This window comes from Odocoileus virginianus, chromosome 5, assembly GCF_023699985.2.
Source record: "Odocoileus virginianus isolate 20LAN1187 ecotype Illinois chromosome 5, Ovbor_1.2, whole genome shotgun sequence".
Lineage (NCBI taxonomy): Eukaryota > Metazoa > Chordata > Mammalia > Artiodactyla > Cervidae > Odocoileus > Odocoileus virginianus.
Genome location: NC_069678.1, coordinates 76,109,120 through 76,133,900, shown reverse-complemented (window position 1 = coordinate 76,133,900; position 24,781 = coordinate 76,109,120). Strand labels below are relative to the sequence as shown.

General features: G+C 38.2%; 1 protein-coding gene and 1 long non-coding RNA gene across 4 annotated transcripts in view; one reads left to right on the top strand and one right to left on the bottom strand.

Moving 5' to 3' along the window:
* Positions 1 to 20,638, bottom strand: part of FAF1 (Fas associated factor 1) — a 500,811-nt gene extending 480,173 nt beyond the window's left edge. For 2 of the 3 annotated variants that reach the window (XM_070468180.1, XM_070468182.1), the window contains exon 1: positions 20,151 to 20,638. In XM_070468180.1, coding sequence (XP_070324281.1) covers positions 20,151 to 20,195 — 45 coding nt within the window. In that variant the 5' untranslated portion in view covers positions 20,196 to 20,638. Of the gene's footprint in view, positions 1 to 7,215; positions 7,349 to 20,150 lie in introns of those variants that run through there. The other variant, XM_070468181.1, reaches the window with a different exon arrangement.
* Positions 20,639 to 20,766: 128 nt separating this feature from the next.
* Positions 20,767 to 23,422, top strand: LOC110146396 (uncharacterized). The gene is made up of 2 exons (XR_011487877.1): positions 20,767 to 21,977; positions 22,692 to 23,422. It is a non-coding gene; the product is annotated as an uncharacterized lncRNA (long non-coding RNA).
* The last annotated feature ends 1,359 nt before the right edge of the window (positions 23,423 to 24,781 follow it).

Genomic DNA, 24,781 nt, shown 5'->3' with positions numbered 1-24,781 from the left:
TGACTGTGTGGATCACCATAAACTGTGGAAAATTCTGAAAGAGATGGGAATACCAGACCACCTGACCTGCCTCTTGAGAAATCTGTATGCAGGTCAGGAAGCAACAGTTAGAACTAGACATGGAGCAACAGACTTGCTCCAAATTGAGAAAGGAGTACGTCAAGGCTGTATATTGTCATTTTAACCTGCTTATTTAACTTCTATGCAAAGTACATCATGAGAAACACTGGGCTGGAGGAAGTACAAGCTGGAATCAAGATTGCCAGGAGAAATATCAATAACCTCACATATGCAGATGACACCACCCTTATGGCAGAAAGTGAAGAACTAAAGAGCCTCTTGATGAAAGTGAAAGAAGAGAGTGAAAAAGTTGGCTTAAAGCTCAACATTCAGAAAACTAAGACTATGGCATCCAGTCCCATCACTTCATGGCAAACAGATGGGGAAACAGTGGAAACAGTGGCTGACTTTATTTTGGGGGGCTCCAAAATCACTGCAGATGGTGATTGCAGCCATGAAGTTAAAAGATGCTTACTCCTTGGAAGGAAAGTTATGACCAACCTAGGTAGCATATTGAAAAGCAGAGACATAACTTTACCAACAAAGGTCCATCCAGTCAAAGCTATGGTTTTTCCAGTAGTCATGTATGGATGTAAGAGTTGGACTATATAGAAAGCTGAGCACCAAAGAATTGATGCTTTTGAACTATGGTGTTGGAGAAGACTCTTAAGAATCCCTTGGACTACAAGGAGATCCAACCAGTCCATCCTAAAGGTGATCAGTTCTGAGTGTTCATTGGAAGGGCTGATGTTGAAGCTGAAACTGTAATACTTTGGCCACATGATGCAAAGAGCTGACCCATTTGAAAAGATCCTGATGCTGGGGAAAATTGAAAGTGGGAGGAGAAGGTGACGACAGAGGATGAGATGGTTGGATGGCATCACCGACTCAATGGACATAAGTTTGAGTAAACTCCAGGAGTTGGTAACAGACAGGGAGGCCTGGCGTGCTGCAGTCCATGGGGTCGCAAAGAGTCGGACACGACTAAGCAACTGAACTGAACTGAAACTTTTATTAGCTATCTTAGTTGCATTATGAAGTAGTAATCTCCCAATTACTAGTACAATGCCTGGCACAGAGTAGGTATTCAGTTTTGTCAAGTGAGTGAAAATATTCATGAAGACAGTTTCAGGTAATATATATTTTTCAGTATTCTTCATATACTCACATCACAATATATGATATGTAATAAGAATTGAAGCTTCTATTCATTAATCCAGGACTATCACTAATACCACCAAAACTCCATGATACTCCCATCTCTTTTACTTCACTCATCTAACCACAGTAACAACCAGACGAGACATATCACTATTTCTGAGGAAAGGCCTTGATGGGCAAGATCAGAGCATCCTATCTGGGATAAGTGAAAAAAGCAGCCTAAATACATGACTCTATAGTTTTATACTTTTCCATGGGTGATGAACAGCAGCTGCAACTGTGAGATGTAGCCTGGCCAGCAGGGAATTCCTTGAAAGTATCTTCATGAAGGTCTCCTAAAAACTCAGGAGGACTGCATATGGAACTGAGTCCTAGGGCCAGCTATGTATGTTACCACTGCCCTTTAGTCAAAGGATGACTCTACATTCATGTTAAGTCAGTATATCTTCAGGATCCATCTCTTGGAAATGCCAAGGCTCTTCTTTAATTCTCTGTCTCTCTCAAACACACACACATGCACACACGTGCACATAAAGCATAGATTTAAAAAAAAAAGTAAAGACATAAAAATCCTGTTAGACATGCCAGGAAAGTATGTGGTTGTTTCTTGGCATATTAATATTTTTATCTTGGCAAATTAAATTACTCCTGGATTATGGACAGGATTTATGATCCAACAAAATCTTTAATCTTAGCAATAAAACATACTTCATTATGTCACAATCTACATTTTAACTTTACATACTCTTCATGCCTGCTTAAGTGGGAAGACTAATAGCTTAAGCAGTATTTCTCTGATCTTACAACAAATCCACATTAAACATGTTTCATGAGGCCAGCATTACCCTGATTGCAAAACCAGGCAAGGACATCACACACAAAAAAATTACAGGCCAACATCACTGATGAACACAGATGCAAAAATTCTTAATAAAATATTAGCAAACCAAATTCAACAATACATAGATAGGATTATATACCATGACAAAGAGGAATTTATTCCAGAGTTGCAAGGATGGCTCAATATGTGCCAATTAGTCAATGTATACACCACTTTAATATAACAAAGAGGGGAAAAATCAAATGATCACCTCAATAGATATAGAAAAGGAATCTGATAAAATTCAATATCCATTTATAATAAAAACTCTCAATAAAGTGGGTATAGGGTGAATGTACCTCAACATAATAGAGGCTACATATGACAAACCTGCAGCTAATATCACACTTAACAGTGAAAAGCTATAAGGAACAAGACAAAGATGCCTATTATTGCAATTTTATTTAACACAGTGTTTGAAATCCTAGACACACCACAGCAATTTGACAATAAAAAGAAATAAAAGGAATTCAAATTGGAAAGGAAGAAGTAAAACTGACATTATTTGCAAATGACATGATACTATATATAGGAAATCCTAAGGACCCCATCAAAACACTACTAGAACTAATAAATAAATCCAGTACCCATAGGATACAAAATTAATATACAGAAATTTGTTGCATTTCTATACACTAATAATGAATTACCATAAAGAGAAATTAAGACAACAATTCCATTTACAACTGCATCAAAAATAATAGAATGCCTAGGAAAAAATATTACCAAGAGAGGTGAAAGACCTGTACACTGAAACGTATAAGACAATGATGAAAGAAATTGAAGAGAACACAACTAAATGAAATTCCACACTCATGGACTGGAAGAATATTGTTAAAATGTCCATACTACCTAAAGCAATCTACAGATTCAATGTAATATCAAAATTACAACAGAATATTTTATAGAACTAGAACAAATAATTATAAAATTTGTATAGAACACAAAAGATCCTGTTTAGCCATAATCTTGAGAAAGAATAAAATTAGAGGTATCATGCTCCTTGATTTCAAACTACATTACAAGCCATAATGGTACTCACACAAAACAGATTCAGAGCTCAATGGAACAAAATTGAGAAAATTGAGAACCTGTAAATAAACCTACAGATAAATGGTCAATTAATTTATGACAAAGAAGGAAAGAACATACAATGGAGAATGGATAGTATCTTCAATAAATTGTGCTGAGAAAACTGGACAGTCACATGCAAAAGAATCAAACTAGACCACTATGTGGGCTTCTCTGATGGCTCAGCTGGTAAAGAATCCGCCTGCAATGCAGGAGACCCCAATTCGATTCCTGGGTTGGGAAGGTCCGCTGGAAAAGGGATAGGCTAATCACTCCGGTATTCCTGGGCTTTCCTCGTGGCTCAGCTGGTAAAGAATCCGCCTGCAATGTGGGAGACCTGAGTTCAATCCCTGGGCTGGGAAGATCCCCCGGAAAAGGGAAAGGCTACCCACTCCAGTATTCTGACCTGGAGAATTCCAGGGACTGTATAGTCCATGGGGTCACAAAGAGTTGGACAGGACTGAGCGATTTTCACCCTCACTTTCAGACCACTATCCACACCATACATAAAAATCAACTCAAAATGGAGTAAAGACATGAATGTAAGACCTGAAACCATAAAATCCCTAGAAGAAAACATAGGTTTTAACCTCACTGACATCAGTCTTAGCAATGTCTTCATGGATGAGTTCAAAGGCAAGGGAAACAAAAGCAAAATAAACAAATGGGACTACAGCAAGCTAAAAAGCTTCTGCACAGCAAAGGAAACCATCAAAATGAAAAGGCAGCCTACTGAATGGGAGAAGATATTTGTGAATCATATCTGATAAGAGGTTAGCATCCAAAACATACTTTAAAAACTCATATAATTCAATAACAAAAAATAAACAGTTGTTGCCAAACAATAATTAAGAACTGGGCAGAGGATCTGAATAGTTATTTTTCTGAACAAGACATACAGATAGCTAACCCATACATGAAAAGGTGCTCAATATCTCTAATTATCAGAGAAACACAAATCAAAACCACAATGAACTATTACTTCACAACTGTTAAAATGGCTATTAAAAACACAAGAAATAAAAAGTTGGACAGAATATGTAGAAAAGGAAACCCACGTTTGCTGTTAGGGGTTTTGTAAACTGGTACAGTAACTATGTAAAACGTATAGAGATGCCTCAAAAAATTAAGAATAAAACTACCATATGATCCAGCTATCCCACTTCTAGGTATTTATCCAAAGAACACAAAAATATTAATTTGAAAAGATATATGAATCTCTATGTTCACTGCAACATTATCTACAATAGCCAAGACACAGAAACAACCTAAGTTTCCATCAGTGAATGAAAGGACCAAGAAGACGTGGGGCGTGTGTGTGTGTGTGTGTGTGTGTGTGTGTGAGAGAGAGAGAGAGAGAGAGAGAGAGAGAGAGAGTGTGTGTGTGTGTATGTCTAAATTATATACAATGGAATACTATTCAGCCATAAAATAAATTTTGCCATTTTTGACAACACGGATAGAACTTGAGGATATTATGTTAAATAAAACCACAAGGAAAAACACAAATACCATATGATTTCACCCATATGTGGAATCTAAAACAAAACAAATGAACAAATAAAACAAAAACAGTCTCACAGATACAGAGAACAGATCAGGGGTTATCAGAGTACGGGAGCTGGAGGTAGATGAAAAGGGTAAAGGAGGTTAAGTACATGGTGATGAAGGGTAACTAGAATTCTGTGGGTGACCACTTTGTAGTACATAAAGATCTCGAATTATAATGCACCTGAAGCATACATAATAAAAATGAAAGAAAAGGACAGAAAGAAAAAAACATATTTAAACATTATCATCACTTGCTATTCTACTGGGACAACAAAGGCAGAATGAAAAGTAAAAGGGCACTGCAAAAAGCAGATTGTATCAATACACAGAAAATGACACATCACTAACTGGCCTTTATCTTTGGCTTAATATATCTTTTGTACTTAGGTTTCTGATTTTATTTAAATATTGCTTTAAAAAAAGAAAAAAGCTATTAGCACCTCTTTGCCAAAATAACTGATCTTTTCAGTTATTCAAATTTAGCACACAAAGTTAATTTCTTACAAGTTTCTTTCATTTTAGTTAGAAAATTGATTATTTTCAGGAAACCTTTATTCTAAGATGTCAGCTAAGGCTTTTAAGAAAGAAAATTTAACTAGTAAGCTACTTTAAATTTTACACTTAAGACGAAAATATAGACAAAAATTTACCAACTATATTGGTAAAATGCTAGAATTACATAACATTACTATGATTGTTATAACTTCCTTGTAATAGTCATATCCCTATTCCTCTAATCTTACAGTCCATTAGAACATGAAGATACTATCTTAAAGCTTACAATCTCTCTGAAGTTACTTTTATTTTGGCAAAACATCTTTTTTACTTTTTTATGAAAAAGATCTAGCACATACAAGAGGAGAGGTTAACAGTAAAATGAACAACCATGAACATAACAGCCTCATCAACAAGTACCAAAACACGGCCAGTTTTGTTTTATTCCCCATCAATCTACCCCCAAAGACCTCTCAGAGAGTTCTGAAGTAAATTCCAGACATTATATCATTTCATCTGTAAGTATTTCTGTATATTTTTCTAAAGGATAAGGACATTTTTAACATAACCTAATACATTATCATATTTAAAAACCCTAAGTATTTAATTTCATCAAATATTCAGTCAACCCTGGCAAAATATATTACTACATTATCCCAAAATAATCACTAAGTAATGTTTTTCTTTTTTAAAAATACAATGCAAAAAAAAAAAAAAAAAACCACAGTGTAAAACAAAGTTCATGTATATCATGAACTTGGGGTCAACTTGATTGATTCAGTGGAATCAAATCTATTACTCTTGCCACTATGTCATTACAGTATCTATGGATGTGAAACCTGTAGACACAGAGGGCCCACTGAATTCACTGTACTAGGCCATTCTATATAAAGGACTTAAACATCCTGGGATTTTGGTATCTTCAGGGACTCCTGGAACCAATCTCCCATACATAAAGAAGGACTTTAGTTTCACATCCCACTACCAGGACCTCACAAATATACCCAAACAGACAGCATGCCCCAAAATGATGCAAATTTACTTAGCATAAATATAGATTGCTATTAACACAATACAAATACAGATAAATGCAAAAATGAAGTAAAAAAATACCAATGACAGGATAATCTCTTGCTAAAGTACTAAGTAATCCCAATAGAAACCACTGCCACACACAATTTCAAGATAAGTCAATGAATACCAGTTTTTTTCTTCTTTGATTCCTCTATTAGCCTCAGTAAATCCTGAGACACCAGAAAAACCTTGTTATTCATCCTTTTTGTGTTTCACAAAGCTATATACAATAAGATGAAAATCAAAAATAACCGGAGGCATCTCTGTTTTTTTTTAAGGCTAACTTGTAAAATGCAGTTTTTATTAATATTTTCCTCTACTGTAGTCAGAATAATAGAGGAAAACATGTTCTCTCGTGGAAGGAGGGGAGGAGATGACCCAAAGAAGAGCAGGCCACATTTTTACAATTTCTTTGAAATTTCCTTTTCTATTTAAAATTCATTCAAATTTTATATTTACTTCATGATAACTGTCTTTAATTTTTTTAAAACATATATTTCTTTTATTCTAGTAAACTGGTCCTACAAAATGTGCATATTTATTCTGTAGCTTTGAGTATTCCCTAGCATGCCCATTTAAGAAATGTGGATATATAAGATCACAGATGAGAACTGAGTTCCAAAACCAGTCTTGTTATGACTACCTGTCATTAGATAATTACTGAACCTCTTTACACCTCCATTTTTTAATCTTTAAAATGGGAATAAAAACAAGAGCTACCACAGATTAGATGTCATATACCAATTAGTTTGGATAATGCAGATAAAACACATCACAGACACCAGTAAAAAGTAATGCTCAGTAAACATTAGTAGTAATTACAATTATCTCCAAACTCAATCTGTACAATGAGGGATTACCAACCTTTCATGGTGGTAAGAACTAACCCTAACCCTAATAATCAAATATTACTCTCAACTTACTTGCATGCTAACAATGCAGCCTGTTACAATTTCATGAATGCTGGAGGAAGACTCAGTAGTTGTGGTACACCGGCTTTGCCTCACGGCATGTGGAATCTTCCCAGACCAGGGAGTGAACCCGTGTCCCCTGTATTGGCAGATGGATTCTTATCCACTGGACCATCAGACAAGTCCAAACATGAATCTTTTATCGTGGACAGTAAACATGCCCACTCTTTGCTTTGTTTATCTTTATTTTCTAGGCCATAAGCAAACTTGCCCTTTGGTCTGGAAGAGGACATGTGACCATGGCTGGCCACAATCCAACACCCTTGAAAACAGCAGTTTGGAACAACCAGTGTCTCTATTCATAAGACATGCAGAAGTAGAAGAGACAGAGAGAGAACTGTCCCCCAACAGTATCTACCCCTCAATCCTAGCCATCTCTGCCACTGAAGAAAGTTTCTCATGGTATACCACTCCAACAGCCACTGTGATTAATCTGACTGGCAGAAGCTAGGGCTAAATCTATCTAATTTGTCTCGTACAACATTTAATTAAGGCAACGATCAACAGTCAGCAGGATGACGACAATTCTCAAAATTTATTTCATCCATGTTCCTCAGGGTTCCACAACCAAGTAATATGACAAAATCAGGTAAGTCACCAGGGTCTACCTCAGCAGAGTGTGTGGGGCTTCCCTGGAGGTCCAGTGGCTAAGAATCCACCTGTCTATGCAGGGGACACTAGCTCAGTCCTACCTGCTGTGAGGCCTGTGAGCCACAGCTACTGAGCCTAGTGCTCCAGGGCCTGCGCACGGAAACCGCTGCGTCTACACGCTGCAACCGCTGAGGACTGCGCACCTGGCGCCCACGCTCTGTAACAAGAGGAGCCATCGCAAACAGAAGCCCGGGCACCAGCGCCAAGACCGGCCCGCTCACCGCAACTGGAAAGAGCCTGTGCACAGCAAATAGGACCCAACCCAGTCAAAAAATAAAATCTTAAAAAAAACCAAAAAGTCTGATAGCTTTCTCTCAAAGTTTCTGTATTAACCTTTCCACTTGGCCCAAGGCATTAATCTAGGAACAAGGGAATGAATTAACAATTATAAAGACTCTGCCCTGACCCACAGGAAAGAAGTATAGGGCAATTTTATCAACTCTGGTCAGTGACTTGTGGCTGACCTGAATGCTTTCCAGGGCCAAGATGATCCACTGATCACTTCAGCTAAAAAGTCAGGAACAAATTTTGAACCACCTATTCTAATTGAATGACTTCCCTCAGAGAGATAACTGTCCACAGGGTGCACATAAATAACAAATCAGAAATCGCTCTGCGAGGCTTTCCCAAAGATAGCCTCATATCGGAGAGATCTTGGAGTCATATGGAGGCTACAAGATCTACCACTGATGTTTACTTAAATATTCAAAAGGTGAAGGAGTCCATATTTTTTGCAGGAAGCGGAATTAATGCCTGGTTTCCACACAAGAAATACAGTCCTGAAGGCAGACACAGTGCACCTAGAAAGAGTGGGTTGTTCACAATTGTTGGTTCCTTCCAAGTGGGACCTACATCAGTCTGGAGGCACTATTAACTTGTGTCTCAACATGATGTCCCATTTAAGTGGTGGCCCTTAGGGTTCCCAATTCAATTCCTACAATTGAGCTTAATCCTTGTTGTTGACAGGAATTAATGAAGGCAGCTAATCCAAACTGTCCCATCTGACCAGGCCCACCAGTAATCTGCCCCACAGAATCTCTAACTGAAGGCTATGGTATGGGGCTGGGGTAGGCATCAGGAAGTGCTGACAAGTATTTTGCATGAAGGTAAAGAATCTGGAGGCCAACTCCTGGTATTTCCAATAGACCTCTCCACAAGATTAAGAGGAATCACAGGAATGACAATCAAAAAGCTGTGAATGGTAGACTGCATGAAAGGTCCCTCAAATACCTTGACTGTCAGCTCACCACTGACTTTTGCAATAAAAACTGCACCACTGTCAGACTGCAAAAGGTCCACAAAGATGGAAAGTAGAGCACAATTAGTTTCAAGAGCCAAAATGGCGTAGCCAGTCAGCTAACTGGACCAAGAACAGTGAAGCACCGCTGATATTTCAGAGAGGGAGGTCAAGGTCCAATTTATTTAACCTGCCAAAAGCAAGCAGGGGCCACATCCCATGCAATGTGGCTTCTCTCATGTGACAAACAGGTCAACTTTTGGCAGGAGTCACAAGCCTGGCATGCAATGGTACCCTCTGCATTAGAAATACAGTCTTTTACTTTATACACACTTTATGATAGTTGATATGTTGTCACATCTGATATGATGATGGATCCTGGCAACAGTAATGGCTCTGGGCAGTACAGGCTCAATCAGAAGCTTGATTCCAGGGGGCTTCATCAGAGAAAAAGCCCTATACTGTGGGCATCTACATGAGTGATTCAGACAGTTTGATCAGCAGCTATAATTTGTTTCCATAGCACAGCTTCAAAGAAAGCTGTCTTTAATCTGTCAGTCTATGGTTTCCAAGTGGCAGACCAAATAGCTGGGCCACTGGCTACAGGCCAAGGGTCAATAGAAATACAACAAGTCTCATGAAGGAAAGGACAGGCCAGACCCATGAGAACACTCTTTGAGTTCTATCCACTGAACACAGCAATTACAGTCATTACTAGTCTGCATAGCTGGTGCAAAGGCTGAACAGTCACAAAAGACAAGCAGACACAACCCATTTCAGCTTGGCTGAACCACTGGTGAACCAGGTCCAGGTTGAGGGAAACCTTAATTGAGGACCTCACTGAGTCACTGACTTTGCTTTAGATAACAAAGTTGGGAATAAAGCTTCCTCCAAAGGAGGGGCTGAGCTACAAGACATTATGCACCCTCATTCTCTTATCTCTCAGACAAATCAGTGAAAGTTCTAACAATTCTGCTTTCTGTCCACCGTGACTGTAAATTTGACTCCTTTCACACTCAAATGTAGGTGTATATACATCTGTAAATGTCTGAAAGGAGGCAGAACCTTCTGCCCAGCCAGGACAAATCTTAGTGCTATTTGCTACATTGTGGAACGTCAGAACCTGAGTCTGACTGAAAAATTGGTGGAAAACATTCTCTCCATCCGAGAGGATATTTGAGAGTTGTTGAAAGTTAGCCACAACCAGTGAAGAGGGAAACAACAACCCACTCCATAATTTTTACCTAGGAAATCCCTAAACAGAGGAGCCCAGCAGGCTATGACAACAGCAAGCTACAACCAGAGGACTGTTTGGGCAGCTGTCTTCACACCTATTTCCTGGTACTCAGTCTGCAACCACCTACTTACTTCCTCCTCATTAATAGGCAAGAAAGTAGAGAACCACTCAGTTTTGTCAACATATTTGCTACCAATTCCCAAGGACTTCCCTCAAATTATTAACCAGCCCATAAGGCCCTCACTCTTCCTCTTTCAGAAAGTTATGTGTCTGTCAACATCCCATCCTTATTGCTAGAACTGTTAAGAGAATTGAAGGATATGTGATTTTCACCCTACTTGCAAACAAAGTTGGAGCCTGCCAGTTTAATGGATGCTGACAGAAGACCTAGACTCCTGAGTTGGAGACAATGAACTTTATGATTCATGGCAATATTTGTAGTCAAAATATCAGAATTTTCTTGCACAGTTTCCTAGTTCCATTTCCCACTGGGTGACACCAACAAAGCAATCCAAACAATACCTGCACATACAGTGGACTGTATTAGAGAAGGAACCCAGAGCCTGAAGCACCGAATTCTTTTTTAAATGGACACTGTGTGTGCTTGCCCTTTGCTCCAGGGAGAGCTATTACCTCTATCTTCCAACGCTTCTCACTGCACAAATATCCTTGAAAATATAATCAGAAACAAAAGTATCAGCAGTCAGAGCTCTGACAAGTCATACAGAAACCATGGTTATCTCTGAAATCCAAGACAGGGCTGCTGTAGAATTTAGATGTTAAGAACCTAGCACAATATCTGGCACATACAAACCAGTCAAAAGCTATATGCTAATATTATTATTCCTTGCTCAATAAACCTAAAATAAAAACGATCAATTATGTCTCCATCTCGCTTTAAAGATGCCAAAGAATACAACTAAAACTGACTTTAAAAAGAGTTTACCCACTACTCATCCCTTGAGAGAAAGAGAGTGGGACGCCAGGAGAGCACAAGAGACAAACTCTCCTCTGACACTTTTCTATTACAGCTCCGTCACTAGAGCGCACGAACCCTGGGATGGAGGGGAGGGGTGGAGGGAGGGGGAGCGGACTGGAACCTGCCTCGAGTGCCATTAAGGGTGTGCATAACCTGTAAACTATTCTACTTTTCTTTACCATAACTTGATATCTCATTCTATCTCAATTTTTCCTCTATGGTTATAGAGGAAATAAGTATACAAATAAGTATAAAAACAGGTACAATTATTCTGTTACTTTTGCTTCTCAAACTTACCTTACAATCAATGACTAATGATTTAACATGGCAAGAAACTATGATTTGAAATTAGAATTTCTGCCTTAAAAACAGTTGAGTGAAAATGTAATCAGGTAGAGTGGTAACATAAGGCAATTCAGTGATAGCATTCAAATTTTACAAAGGTCATAGCCTCAAGCCCTATATTTTGCCACATTACCTTACTGAGTCCTCGATAAAAGCTAACACAGAGGGTAGGTGTTTTGAACTTCTTTATAAATGGGTCACCTTGAAGTTATAACCCTCAATTCAATAAACAAGTCTAATTTTTACTCTCCCAATGACAGATTTACTTATTCAAAACCATGTCACAAAACAGTAGGCACTTAAAAATACATGAAAATTTACAATTTTACTCCATTTATTTGTACCATAACAGCCAATATTCATAATATTCCTTCAAAAAATATTCACTGAGCACCTCTTAATAGATACTACAGGAACAGTGGTTAAGATCCAGGCAACTGTTCACTCAAACAGCTGAGAGGAAAGAAACACGGTAAGTGATTAGCAACTATCTGATATAAGAATCAAAAGAAGAGAAATATGTACAAGATATTTAAGAAGAAATGATTAACACTAACTGGGCATAGAATATTGATGTAATTAAATAAGAAAAAAGTAGATGATGCTTTTGAAAGACAAATAGAAGTATTCCAAAAGGATATGAGGGTTTCCCAGGTGGCTCAGTGGTAAAGAATCCAACTCCCAATACAGGAGACACAGATTCAAACCCTGGTTTGAGAAGATCTCCTGGAGGAATAAACAGCAACCCACTCCAGTATTCTTGCCTGGAGAAACCCATGGACAGAGGAGCCTGGTGGGCGATAGTACATAGGGTCACAGAGACAGACATGACTGAGCACACACGCACTCAAAGGGATGTGAAAACTAAGCCTTCAAACATACAGACTCAAGAAACAGCACATTTTATGACGAACATCAAGTATACACTGAAATGCTCAAATTTTCCTAAGTCATAAAAAATGGAAGAGTACTTAAGATCACAAAATCAAAGAATCACAGGAATGAATGTAATGTCAAAAATCATTTAGTTCAGTTGTTCTCTAGTCCATAGATCCAACAACATCAGAATAACCTGAGAACCTGGTACAAATGCAAATTTGCAGAGTACCACCCACGATCCACTGAATCAAAGAAATCTGGTCTCTTGTGATTTAACAATTCCCCCTGGGTTTTGGTTGTTTTTTTTTGTTGGGTTTTTTTTTTTTTTTTTTGCTGTTCCCTGGTGGCTCAGTTGGTAAAGAGTCTGCCCACAATGAGGGAGACCTGGGTTCAATCCCTGGGTCGAGAAGATCCCCTGGAGAAGGAAATGGCAACCCACTCCAGTATTCTTGCCTGGAGAATTCCATGAACAGAGGAGTCTGGTAGGCTACAGTCCATGGGGGTCACAGAGAGTCATTTTCTTTCCCAGCTATTTTTATGCAAGCTAAAGTTTGAGAACCACTAATTTAGACCAGTGGTTTTCAGCACTATTGAAATTCTAGGGCAGATAAGTCTTCATCATTGTGGGATGTCTACTGCATTGTACAATATTCAGCAGAAACCTGGCCTCTATCCATGAAATGTCAAGCAACCCCCAGTTGTGACAGTCAAAAATGTTTCTAGAAACTGCCCAGTGTTCTTCAGGGGACAGAAAGCATCCGAAGTTGAAAACCACTTATCTAGACCAGGGATAAGTAAACTTTCCTGTAACAGCCAGGGCTTTGCAGACCATGCAATGTACTACTCAACTCTGATAACAAGGGCAAAGTGGCCGGAGACAATACATAAATGAATATGTATAACTGTCTTCCAATAAGGCTTTACTGACAGAAAAACAAAAAGATGGTGATTCGGCACTCGGGATGTAGTTTGCTAACCCCTTATGCTAGATAAGGGCTTCCCAGGTGGCACTAGTGGTAAAGAATCAGCCTGCCAATGCAAGAGACATAAGAGATGCGAATTTGATCCCTGGGTCAGGAAGATCCCTTGGAGGAGGGCATGGCAACCCACTCCAGTATTCTTGCCTAGAGAATTCTATGGACAGGAGACTGACAGGCTACAGGCCGTAAGGACGCAAAGAGTTGGACACAACTGAAGAGACTTAGCATGGGGTTCGTTGCTAACAGTCAGACACGACTTAGCGACTAAACAACAACACAACAAAGCTAGATAAACTACCTAAATTATATCTGAATGTCCCCAACCTCAAGTAATTATCCAGACTCTATCTGAACACCTGATCTAGTCCAATCTTTTATGTTCAAGTAGATAGGGCTCTAAGCAGATCTCCATCTTGTATTCTGTGTAACTGATATCCAGAAGGGATAAATGACTCGCTCAGAAAACCACAGCCAGAGCAAAAAAAAAAAAAAAACTAGAGCTCTAACTGGCCTAAGTGCCTCCTATAGAAGAATAACCATGTAACGTGGCCTGTGACACATTCGAATAGTCTCAATTCAGAGTTACTAAAACCTAGAAAGAAAAGTACTGATATCATGGGGTGGGCTGAGGGGGGGTGATATGGGAAAAGGTAGATAAGTTTATCCTGAAAGCCCAGATAGTAAATATTTTAAGCTCATGGGCCATGAAGTTTCTGTCTCAGCTTCTCACCGCTGTCACTACAGGAACAGAGCAGTCATAGAAAACAGGTAAATGAATGGGTGTGGCTGTGTGTCAATAAATCTTTATTTATAAAAACAGGCAACCAGCTTATAGATTACAGTTTCCTGACCCTTGAACTACAGAGTCCATAAGACCTGTCTGGCAAACAATAGGCATCCACCCAACCATACTCAACAAATCTAAAATCTCTTCTTCTCCATGGTTTCTGACCACCTGGGAGGTTAGAAGCATGGCACTGGACTGGACTGAATGGCAGTCTAGGGAGATCAGTCCCTCCCTTCCTCCTCCTTTTCTTTCCTCCCTTCCTTCCTTCTGGCATGTCTGCTATATGCCAGGAACTGTTAATTTATTTATACACAAGTTTTGTCAATTTAGAGAAATTTCTAAGTGGTGGATCTTGTTTTCCTTTGGAAATTCAAGCTATCTGACAAATTAAGCTAGAAAATGAACACTCTTATGTACACCTGAATAAAACCTTTGTTTCAAACCAGTTCATGACCTTGGACAAGTCACTTCCCTTTTGTGTGTCTCAACTTCCACAAAAGGAAAAATGAGAAACTAGAAATAGATGATCTCTGAAGTCCCCTGCAGGAAACAAGTGTGTACCTTAAAACTGTTAACAGTGAAAATAACAGCTAAAATTTATTAAACACTTTCTTTATCAGACATCTGTTCTAATCACTTTAACTCATTTTTCCTATGGGAAAACTGAAGCAAAGTGGTATGAAGTAACTGGTCAAAAATGACAAGATGAGTAAGTGGCAGAGCTGTGATTTTAATCTAAATAATGGGACATCAAAGTCCATTCTCTTAACCACTATCTACTAAACTTTAACCAACATGCCAAAACCTTATTTCCACAATGACCAACCATCCAAACACAAAACAATATGATTTGTCCCTCTAAAAATAAAGAGGACAGTGAAGAAAAGGAAAAAGAGTAACAAGACTACTTCCTACCATAGCACTCAATCTCACTCAAGAGAACTTCCCAGATGATGTTCCCTGAAGACTTAGTTTGTAAGTATTCACAACATCACAACATCACCAAGGAAACCTGTCTGTCTGATTGGTACCAATTCTACTCACAGTCTGATATCCTCTTTTGTAGAAGATAACTCTTAGTATCAAACTGAAAAAGACAGGAGAGGGATTCACAGCTTTATTTAGAAGGAAAAAATATAATGAAACGGTAGACCAGTAGTGTCATGAAGAGTTCATGCTTCAGAGAGGAGATGACGGGCAAATGAAAATTTATTATACTCCATATAGGTAATCCAATAAATGTAAATGTACAAAGCAATTTAGGTAGCAAAGGTATTACTAGCTGGAAAGACCAGGAGTAGAAAATAAACACACAATTGTGTCATCCAGGATACACAACTGAAGTAACATCAAAATCAGTGCCAAATCAGAGAAGAAATAAAGGTCTTATTGTGACCAACAGAACTAGATTCAGAAAAAAATCCTTTTTTAGCAAGGTAGATGAGTTTTGTTTAAGAAAAAGTCTAAAAGAAAATATTACTACTAGTTAGACTTGCTTTTGCTTCACTTGAGTAGAAGTCTAATCTATGTGTCTGTATTATCAGTTACCAAGAAATGGGAAAACATGAGATGCACATGTGACACTAAATTGTGACACCACTCATTTTGCTCTCAAAAAATGAAAATTATAAGTAAAAAAAGTATCTGAGAGGAAAAACATTTTGGCATAGTATTAATTGAAAAGTTAAAGTGATGGGGAAGGGAAAAGACTCATTCTTTTGTTCATCTAGAACTAAAGTAAAAGGTAACTAATTAGTTATTAAACAGCAACTATAATTTTGTTTGCAGTCTTCTCATCTGTAAGCAAATCAAATACAGTATCAAGAGTTTGTTTGATCAAATGATTTTTGTTCTATACCTCAACCTTTAAAAAAAAAATCAAAGAATTATACAATTACAAAAAGATTTGGAACTTTCACCTGAATGCATCTCTCTGTTATAAAAAGACCTTAAGAAAAAAAAAAATAAATAAAATAAAATAAAAAGACCTTAAGAAAGGAAAAACACTCACAATTCTTCAGCGCCTGCCTGTCTTTTAAACCCAGGAAATTCCTTTACGCCCCCTCCTCATTCTGGTCAGCCAGAACTGTAGGTGTGCCAGTCCACTCATTCATTTACCAGTAATATACTATGCTAACACTATTTACATTTAAAGCTGATTTTTGTTAGACTATTTCAAGTTCCAAACTTACTTGGTCAGAGTGGAATTTACAAATAATTGATTAAACACTATGTTGTCATTCTCTCCACTCAATTTTGGTGATGCAACCATTATGGAAAACAATAGCAATTCCTAAAAAAATTAAAAATAGAAATACAATATGATCTAGCAATTCTACTTCTGGGTATATATCCAAAAGAATTGAGAACAGGGACTTAAAGAGATATTTGAACACCCATATAGAACATTAATGATTCACAATAGCCAAAACGTGGGGGAAAAGTGTCCACTGGCAGATGAATGGATCAACAAAATATGGTACATACACAAAATGGAATATTATTAATATTCCATTATATTCCATATTCCATTATATTATTCCATATATTCAATAATATTAGAAAGGAAGGAAATCCTGACACATGCTACAACATGTATGAATATTGGGGCCATTATTCTAAGTGAAATAAATAAGTCACAAAAGAACATATACTATATGATTCCACTTATCTAAAGTACCTAGAGCATTCACATTCACAGAGACAGAAAGAATGGTGGTTGCCAGAGGCTGGAGAGAAGGAAGAATGGGAAGTTATTTAATAGAAACAGAGTTACAGTTTTGCAAGACAAAAAGAGTTCTGAATATGGCTGGTTGCACAACTGTGATCATACTTAAAGCCACTGAACTGTCATCCACGCATCTATATCTCAAATCTCTTAACTTGAAAATAGTTAAGATGGCAAGTTTTATCTTATGCATATTTCACCACAATTTAACATTTTTTCCAATTGGTGGCTACTTTTACTTGGCGGGAGGAGGGGGCGAAATCTTTTAGAAGACAATTCGAAATATATTTGCTTTGTAATTAGTTCACTCACCTACAAAATCTCAAATCTATTCCATTAAATGTGAGCTGTAATCTTTCATCCACTACTTATCCTATTAAAAGAAACCAGGCAATTTTTTAAAATTATAGCCTAAGACTTGGAATGTAGATGCTTGAATGATACATGCTTCTTCTATAACTGGTCAAATCAATTTCCCTACCCAAAACTGAACATAGTAAAATTATGTTCTATTTACCTCATATGATTGTTAGCCACCCCTCCACTGACTTCACCAGAAGTCCTTTCTTTATTAAGTTTAAATATTTAGAGAGAATGCAAAATCCTTCTCAAGAACTTTCCCACATTTGGACATCGTATTTATAAGAACCTATTATCCAGCAATAATCAATGTCATAAACTTAATTATTTTAAATTTTAGTCACATTTTAAAATCATGTCCTTGTCTACAACGGCAGCAATGAGCTCAAAACTATTATTAATTTTCACAACCATATGAAATAAACAGAACATAATTACACTATGTTCACTTTTGCTGCGGAAATCAATTTGTCCAGTTACAGAAGAAGCCAGTATCATCCACGCATCTATATCTCAAATCTCAAGCTATAATTTTCAAAATAAATTGACTGGTTTCTGGTAACTGCATAAACGCTATTTTTTAGGTTAATTCTATAAAACTTTTACATAATATTATTTAAAAGAAAAATTGTTATTTTTGTTTTATATTGGAGACAGCTGATTTCCCTGGAGAAGGGAATGGCAACCCACTCCAGCATTCTTCCCTGGAGAATCCCATGGACAGAGGAGCCTAGAGGGCTACAGTCCATGGGGTCACAAAGAATCGGACAAGACTGAGCAACTAACACACACACACACAACTGATTTAAAATGCTGTGTTAGTTTTAGGTGTACAGCACAGTGAAGAATAATCCATTTTAAAACCAAGTCCACTGGAGTAAACTGATCTGGAATCATCATTTGCAAGAGGAATACAAGGTTCCTAAAATACACAAAAAGCTAATGTGCTTGTGTATGGTTTTCTAAATAAGTTTATTCTACAATAATATTCTCCTGCCTATGTGATAATATGAAATTAACTCTCACCATTTGGCAAACAATTATTTGATGCAGATGCCATAAGCTTTTTTTTTTCCATTTGTAAACAATTGTTCACAGCATTGCCATTTGTTTGAAGAAAAAAACTTACCAGAATGTTTTCATGTGCTCAAAATAAAATCTGAAAAGCTTGTCAGGAAATTTTACTTTATCTCTGAATACAAGAATTCTAAATTTCTGGACCAAAACCAATACATCTAAGCATAATAATTGTCACAAATAATGAGAGAAAACAGCTACAAGTTATAATGAGTATCCTTTTGTTGTAGTCTAAACTATCCTTTTTGTTGTAGTCTAAAGCCATTCCTACCAGAGCAGAACAATTTTACAAAAGGATAAAACCATTTCTAGATATATAGAGTGCTTTGTCACATAATCATATTCCACATTAAGTAAAAGACTGAATTAGAGAATGAAAAAAGGTGAAATTAGGCAGAAAATCTCAGGCCAATTCTAATCCTACAAAGCACCAAAAGCTTGTGGTCAACTTTTATTTTCAGAACCTCTTTCTGAGTTTGAAAGTTACAGTATAATGAAATGCAGATACATGCATTTTCCTAATGTAGCAGGTATCACTTAAATAATTAAAAGAGCAAACTCTGGAAATGGACATCAGAATATAAAGTTGTAAGAATAAGTAACTTTAAAAATCAAAGAAAGAAAAGCCCTACAAAATATCAGTAAGAAAAAATACTGCCTATTAAGCTAATGTTAGACCATATGCAATAATGACAGCATTAAAGGAAGGAAATGTCTGCCTATATGTAACTGAAGCTTCTAAGTTAATGCCAAAATAAATGATTAAAAACATCTCACTACAACATTTTCTTCAAACATCAAAAGACAAAAGTGGTGCTTACAGGGTATTCTAACTCCAAGTGCTTCATGAAGCATACAGCTCTACTTTCAAAGGATCTCCCTAAAACAATTATATGACAGTGGCACTACAGTTGGATTCATTAAGAAATACTCTTAGCTAATCCTTTAAATTATTCCTGGAGAAAGAACACCAACCAAGTAATTCAAATCTGTAGAGGAAGGGAGTCCAAAAGCATGAATTGGTCATTTACCCGACTTGTGAATTCACAGCTTGTAAATTCACTTTGATATATACACTCCTCATCCTCCTATACCCAAAGATTCTAATAAGGTATCAAAGTCTCAAATGTTTATTTCTCCTTCAAAACCAGCACAATACCCTGCTACCCTTACCACCTCATCATTCTTTTTAACTCTCCCCTTAATACACCACACCCACAACACCACACCCACACTCCACACAGCACACTCTCCTCATAAACAACCCAAACTCCTCACCCAAAGCACTTCATACTTAGAAGCCCCACATTTAATACCTTCAAACTCTACGCTCTCTTCATATAATACAAGAAACAATACACAGTCCACACACAAAACAACCCAACCCAATACCACCTCACCCTATAAACCACATTCAAACCGTACATAACACATTCTACACACCCCCCAACATAACATAGTCCCCCACAGTTCACAACACACACACATCCCAAGCCAGGTACTGTATAAAAAAACCTAAACCACATAGCACTGCTGTGCTCAAACAAACGCTGGGAAGAGGCCACCCTTTGGGCACTGGGAAGCAACGAGGCTGGAGATGGGAGGATAATTGGGCCCAATACTTCACCTGAAAATCCGCCAGGATCATCTCCCGGTCCATGTTGGACGTCATGGCGGCCGCCGAGTTCCGCGGCTCCGGGAGCGAAACGCGCACCTGGGAGGGAGACTGCGCCTCCTGCGGCCGTCGCCGCCGCCGCCGCCGCCGCCGCCGGGCGCCGAAGGGCTGGCGGGCGAGCCGGCGGGCGGGCCGGCGGGCCGGCGGGAGGGGCAGTGCGGGAGGCTAGGCGCTCATGCACTCGGTAACCTTCAGGCGCCTGGGCCGCCCGCCTGTGCCCAGTAGAGCCCGCTCCGCAGCCGCCGAGACACGGAGCTTGGTAAGGATGTGGGTCCGGTCTTACTGTCGCCGGCCAGGATGAAGGCAGGTTGCGACAGCGCGCACCCGGCTCTCTTCAGCGGCGGGGAGACCGGCGGGGGCGGAGAAAGCGAGCGAAAAAGCAGGCGGGCAAACGCCACGGCCGCCTCCGCCTCCTCCGCTTCCTCCCAGGCCGCCGCCTCCGCCCCTGGTTGGCCAGAGCCAAGGCTGTCGCACATTTTGCCTGTCATAGAGGTCGCAAAGCGCCGCTTTGCGGCTGCCACGTGACTGCTCTCCTGTCAAGCGCTGGGCGCGCGACTACCCGGCGGGGATCTGCGCGCGGCTGGCGGAGACTCCAGCCTGAAACTGCGGGAGCTTGGAGTCCCGCAACAGGTTTTTCCGGTTTGAATTAAGCAAAGGCCTGAGGTACCGCCTCCCCCTGGTTGGGCTGGCAATCAGTTTCTGCTCCTTACGTTGTTATATAGTAGCATACATACACGTCAAGCCTCACAAACCAACTCAGCACAGTCACAACCCGTCTGACAGCATTTCATAAATGTACATTTTCTCTAACAAATGTTAGTTTCACTAAAGTACAACTTCATATACAGTCTTTTACGTCAACCTGTGAAAACCCACTTACACACTGTCACACTCGATCCCAAGCCCTGACGCTTGCATCCTCAGACATAATGTATAAAAGAGGACGCCTTGCATCCTCAGACATAATTAACAAGGAGTAAGAAATAACCAGATTCCCACGGTAGTTATGGGGCAGACATGGAAGCTGAGAAAGGTGAGAATATCCATCCCAAGACAAAGATAATCAGGCTTTGAGCCAAAAATAGACAAAGACTATGTACAGTGAAGTGTGATAGTTTGTAATTGTCGCTGGAGGAAGAGTGACAGTAGAACTGGTTCAACTTTGACTTGGGAAGATAACATCTTCTGGATTGAAGTAGAGCTTGTATTTGCCTTGGAAAGTATATAAAATCCTGAAAATGTAAAGTAAGATTGATAATTTTGTGCTGTAGAGTTAAAATAGATAATAATTTAATCACCATATAGAATCAAGGCCTAGATTTTTGTATTCCCTGAACACGAAGAGCACTGTGGTGTTCCAAAGATCTAGGTTTATTCTGTGGGTTTTTTTCTTTAAATGAAAATAGTCTGGCCTACAATTCTCAAGTAATAGTCTGTATTTAGACCAGAATTAGCTAGATAAGGAATAGAACCCTCCATAGTCATATGAATTGAAGGGTTTCCTGGTTAATTGCCACCCACCAAGGAAGTAATTCCAAGATAAAGCATGAATGTGAATCATGAGGTGAAACATACTACCAGCAATTTAAGTCTGGCAATTCACTTGTCCCATTCATATATGTCGTTCTCAGCACAAGGCAAGTGAGCAAATCCTGCAAAGTTGAGATTTTTCTCCGTGATGAAATGTGTATCTGAGCCAATTCAAATCCAGTATTGCTCTCCTTCTCCCTCCCTTCTCTCCATCTGGAAATTAAAAGAATGTGGTAATGTAGAAACCGGGTAAGAATACACTAAACATTCAGGAATATGGTTTCTAGTACTGCTTTCCCAACCAATTAGTTAGGGGAAACTGGATGGGTCACTTAGACTCTCTGACTTCAGCTTCTGACATGACTATTTAGGTGATGAGAAAACAATTATGAAAATGCATGGAAGCATAAAATACTTTCACAAAACAAGCACAGACTGCTTAGCACTACTAGGCTTGAGTTCTAGTTCTGCCCCTTGACAAGAACAAAAAACTTCTCTGAGTCTCAATTTATTTCTAAAATGGGGCTCATAAAACTTACTTCATAAGGTGATTGTGAATATTGAGTGTATAATGCTTGTAAAATCTTTTCAGAAACCTTAAAGCTGTCCAAACATATTAGTTGCTATTTACTTGTATATATGCATGTGCACTAAGTCGCTTCAGTCATGTCTGACTCTTCGCGACCCCACAGACTGCAGCCCGCCAGGCTCCTGCAGGCAAGAATACTGAAATGGTTGCAATGCCCTCCTCCAGTATTACTTGTACACCAGTTCCTAAGTGCTTTTCTCAGGATAATCTTTCATAAAACTTAAGCCAACAAGGATTCTCTTCCTTTCTAGTCACTGCTCTATGATCTTTACAACACAATTTAATACTCTGTAATTAAACTCTGTAATTTTTTTGTCTGTTTCATCTATGCATTTTTTAATATTTATTTTTATTTGTTTATTTGGCTCCTCCAGGTCTTAGTTGCAGCATGTGGGATGTAGTTCTCGATCAGGGATCAAACCAGGCCTCTACATTGGGAGCTCGGAGTCTTGACCACCAGGGAAGGCCCTATGCATGTTTTAATCCCTCCTCAAAGTCTGAATGTTCTTGAGATTATAAGCCGTTTCATTCCATGTGTTTTTATATTCACCATAGTTCATTCATGGCAAAGTCTTGGGCATATAACAACCAAAGCTTTTGAATTTATTAATTTTTATTGGATGTCTAGTATGTACAGGTATTTTACACATTTTATCTCATTTAATGCTTACAACAGAATAAACAGATAAAAAACTGCTCTGAGAAGTTAAGAATGTGCCCAAAGTCATGCTATACAGTGAGGCTAGGTCAAAACTATTGCTCTTTCCACTTACCCTGTTGCTTCCCTGCATTTTACCCTCCATAGTGTATAGTTTCTGAAGAGATTGATTCTTCTCTATGACCTAATTATTCATGACTGGAGATCCAGAGTAATTTTCTACTATAAAAATAAATGCTGAATTAATAGAAAATTCATTTTGCCAGAATTCCTTCCTTAAAACAAACAATTTCATTGCAGTGTCACAGACTAAGACAATAAAAATGTATAGATTCTCTGTCCATAAGCATGAGCAAAGAAAAATGGTTTTACTATATCCATTCTCTTAGTTCTACTGCATTAACTCATGGAGCTCAGTCTAATTCAAATAAAGATCTTTTTCTAGAATCTCCATGTTCTTTGATCTTACCATTCGTACTTTCAAAAGGAAGTTTTATTTCATATTTTTTGAAATATATATATAATATAGTCTACTTGTAGATATTTTGCTAAATTTTTAGTTGTAAAAATTTTCAATTTATCTAATACTTGCAAACATAGTACAGAATGCTCCTTTAATCCAGCATCCTCTAATGTTACTGTCTTACACAACCATGGTACTGCTATCAAAACTAAGAAATTAACATTGGCATAATACTGTTATGTTTCAGAGACTCTATTTAGATTTTTACATTAATGTACTTTTTCTGTTCCAGGGTCCAAACCAGAATTCCACACTACATTTAGTGGTTCTGTTTCCTTGGCTTCTTACAATTGTTGACAATTACTCAGTCTTGACTTTTGAAGAATAGTGGTCAGGAACTTTATAAATGTCCCTCAGTTTGGGTTTGTCTTATAATGTCTTCTCAGAATTATGCTGAGTTTATGGATTCAGGGGAGACCATAAACATGATATGTCCTCATCACATCATATCAGGGACACATGATATCAACATGACTTATTATTGGGGGTGTTAACCTTGATCTTTCAATTAAGTTAATGAAGTTTTTAAACTGCTACTCAATTATAGATCATGAGATTAATGCTACTACAGTTAGATCCACACTCAAGTAATCAAAAACATATTACATATAATGATTTAATGTTCCTTAGGACACTAGTGCCTGATCCTGTCTGGTTTTTTTTTTTCTTTTATTTAAATGTATGATTACAACTTATTACAGAGAAAGGGGAAAGGATACAGGCCAAAACCAGCCAATGGAAGAAGCATTTAGAGAAAAATCTCGAAGGGTTCCGAACACAAAGCTCCCAGGGTCCTAGTCTCTGAAGTAATGGACAAGGCCTAACATTTGGGAACCCAAGATCTGAGTTCAAATCTTATATCCACTATTTACTGGCCTTAGTCACAATTTCTATAAGTCTCAATTCCTTCACCTGAAAAGAATGAGGGGATAGTTATATTTACCTCCCAGAGGTGTTGTAAAGATTAAATAATGTGTACATTGTATGTTATAACCAGGAAGCACTACACAAATATTAATCATTGCTATTAAACTTTTGAGTTGCTTACTGTGCATTTTTTTCTCACTTTACAAAAAGACTTCCATAAGTGGTATGAGAACCCATATGAAAAAGCCTACTGAATCTCAGAAATAAAATGCCAAATGCCATTTCATTATGCCACAATAATGAAATGATGAAAAGTTCCCCTGAGTGTACCAACCTGTTTCCTACCTCCCTTGGATCTATAAAAATAACAAAAGGAAGATTTTGAAACTATGTAAAGAAATTGTACATACCATATA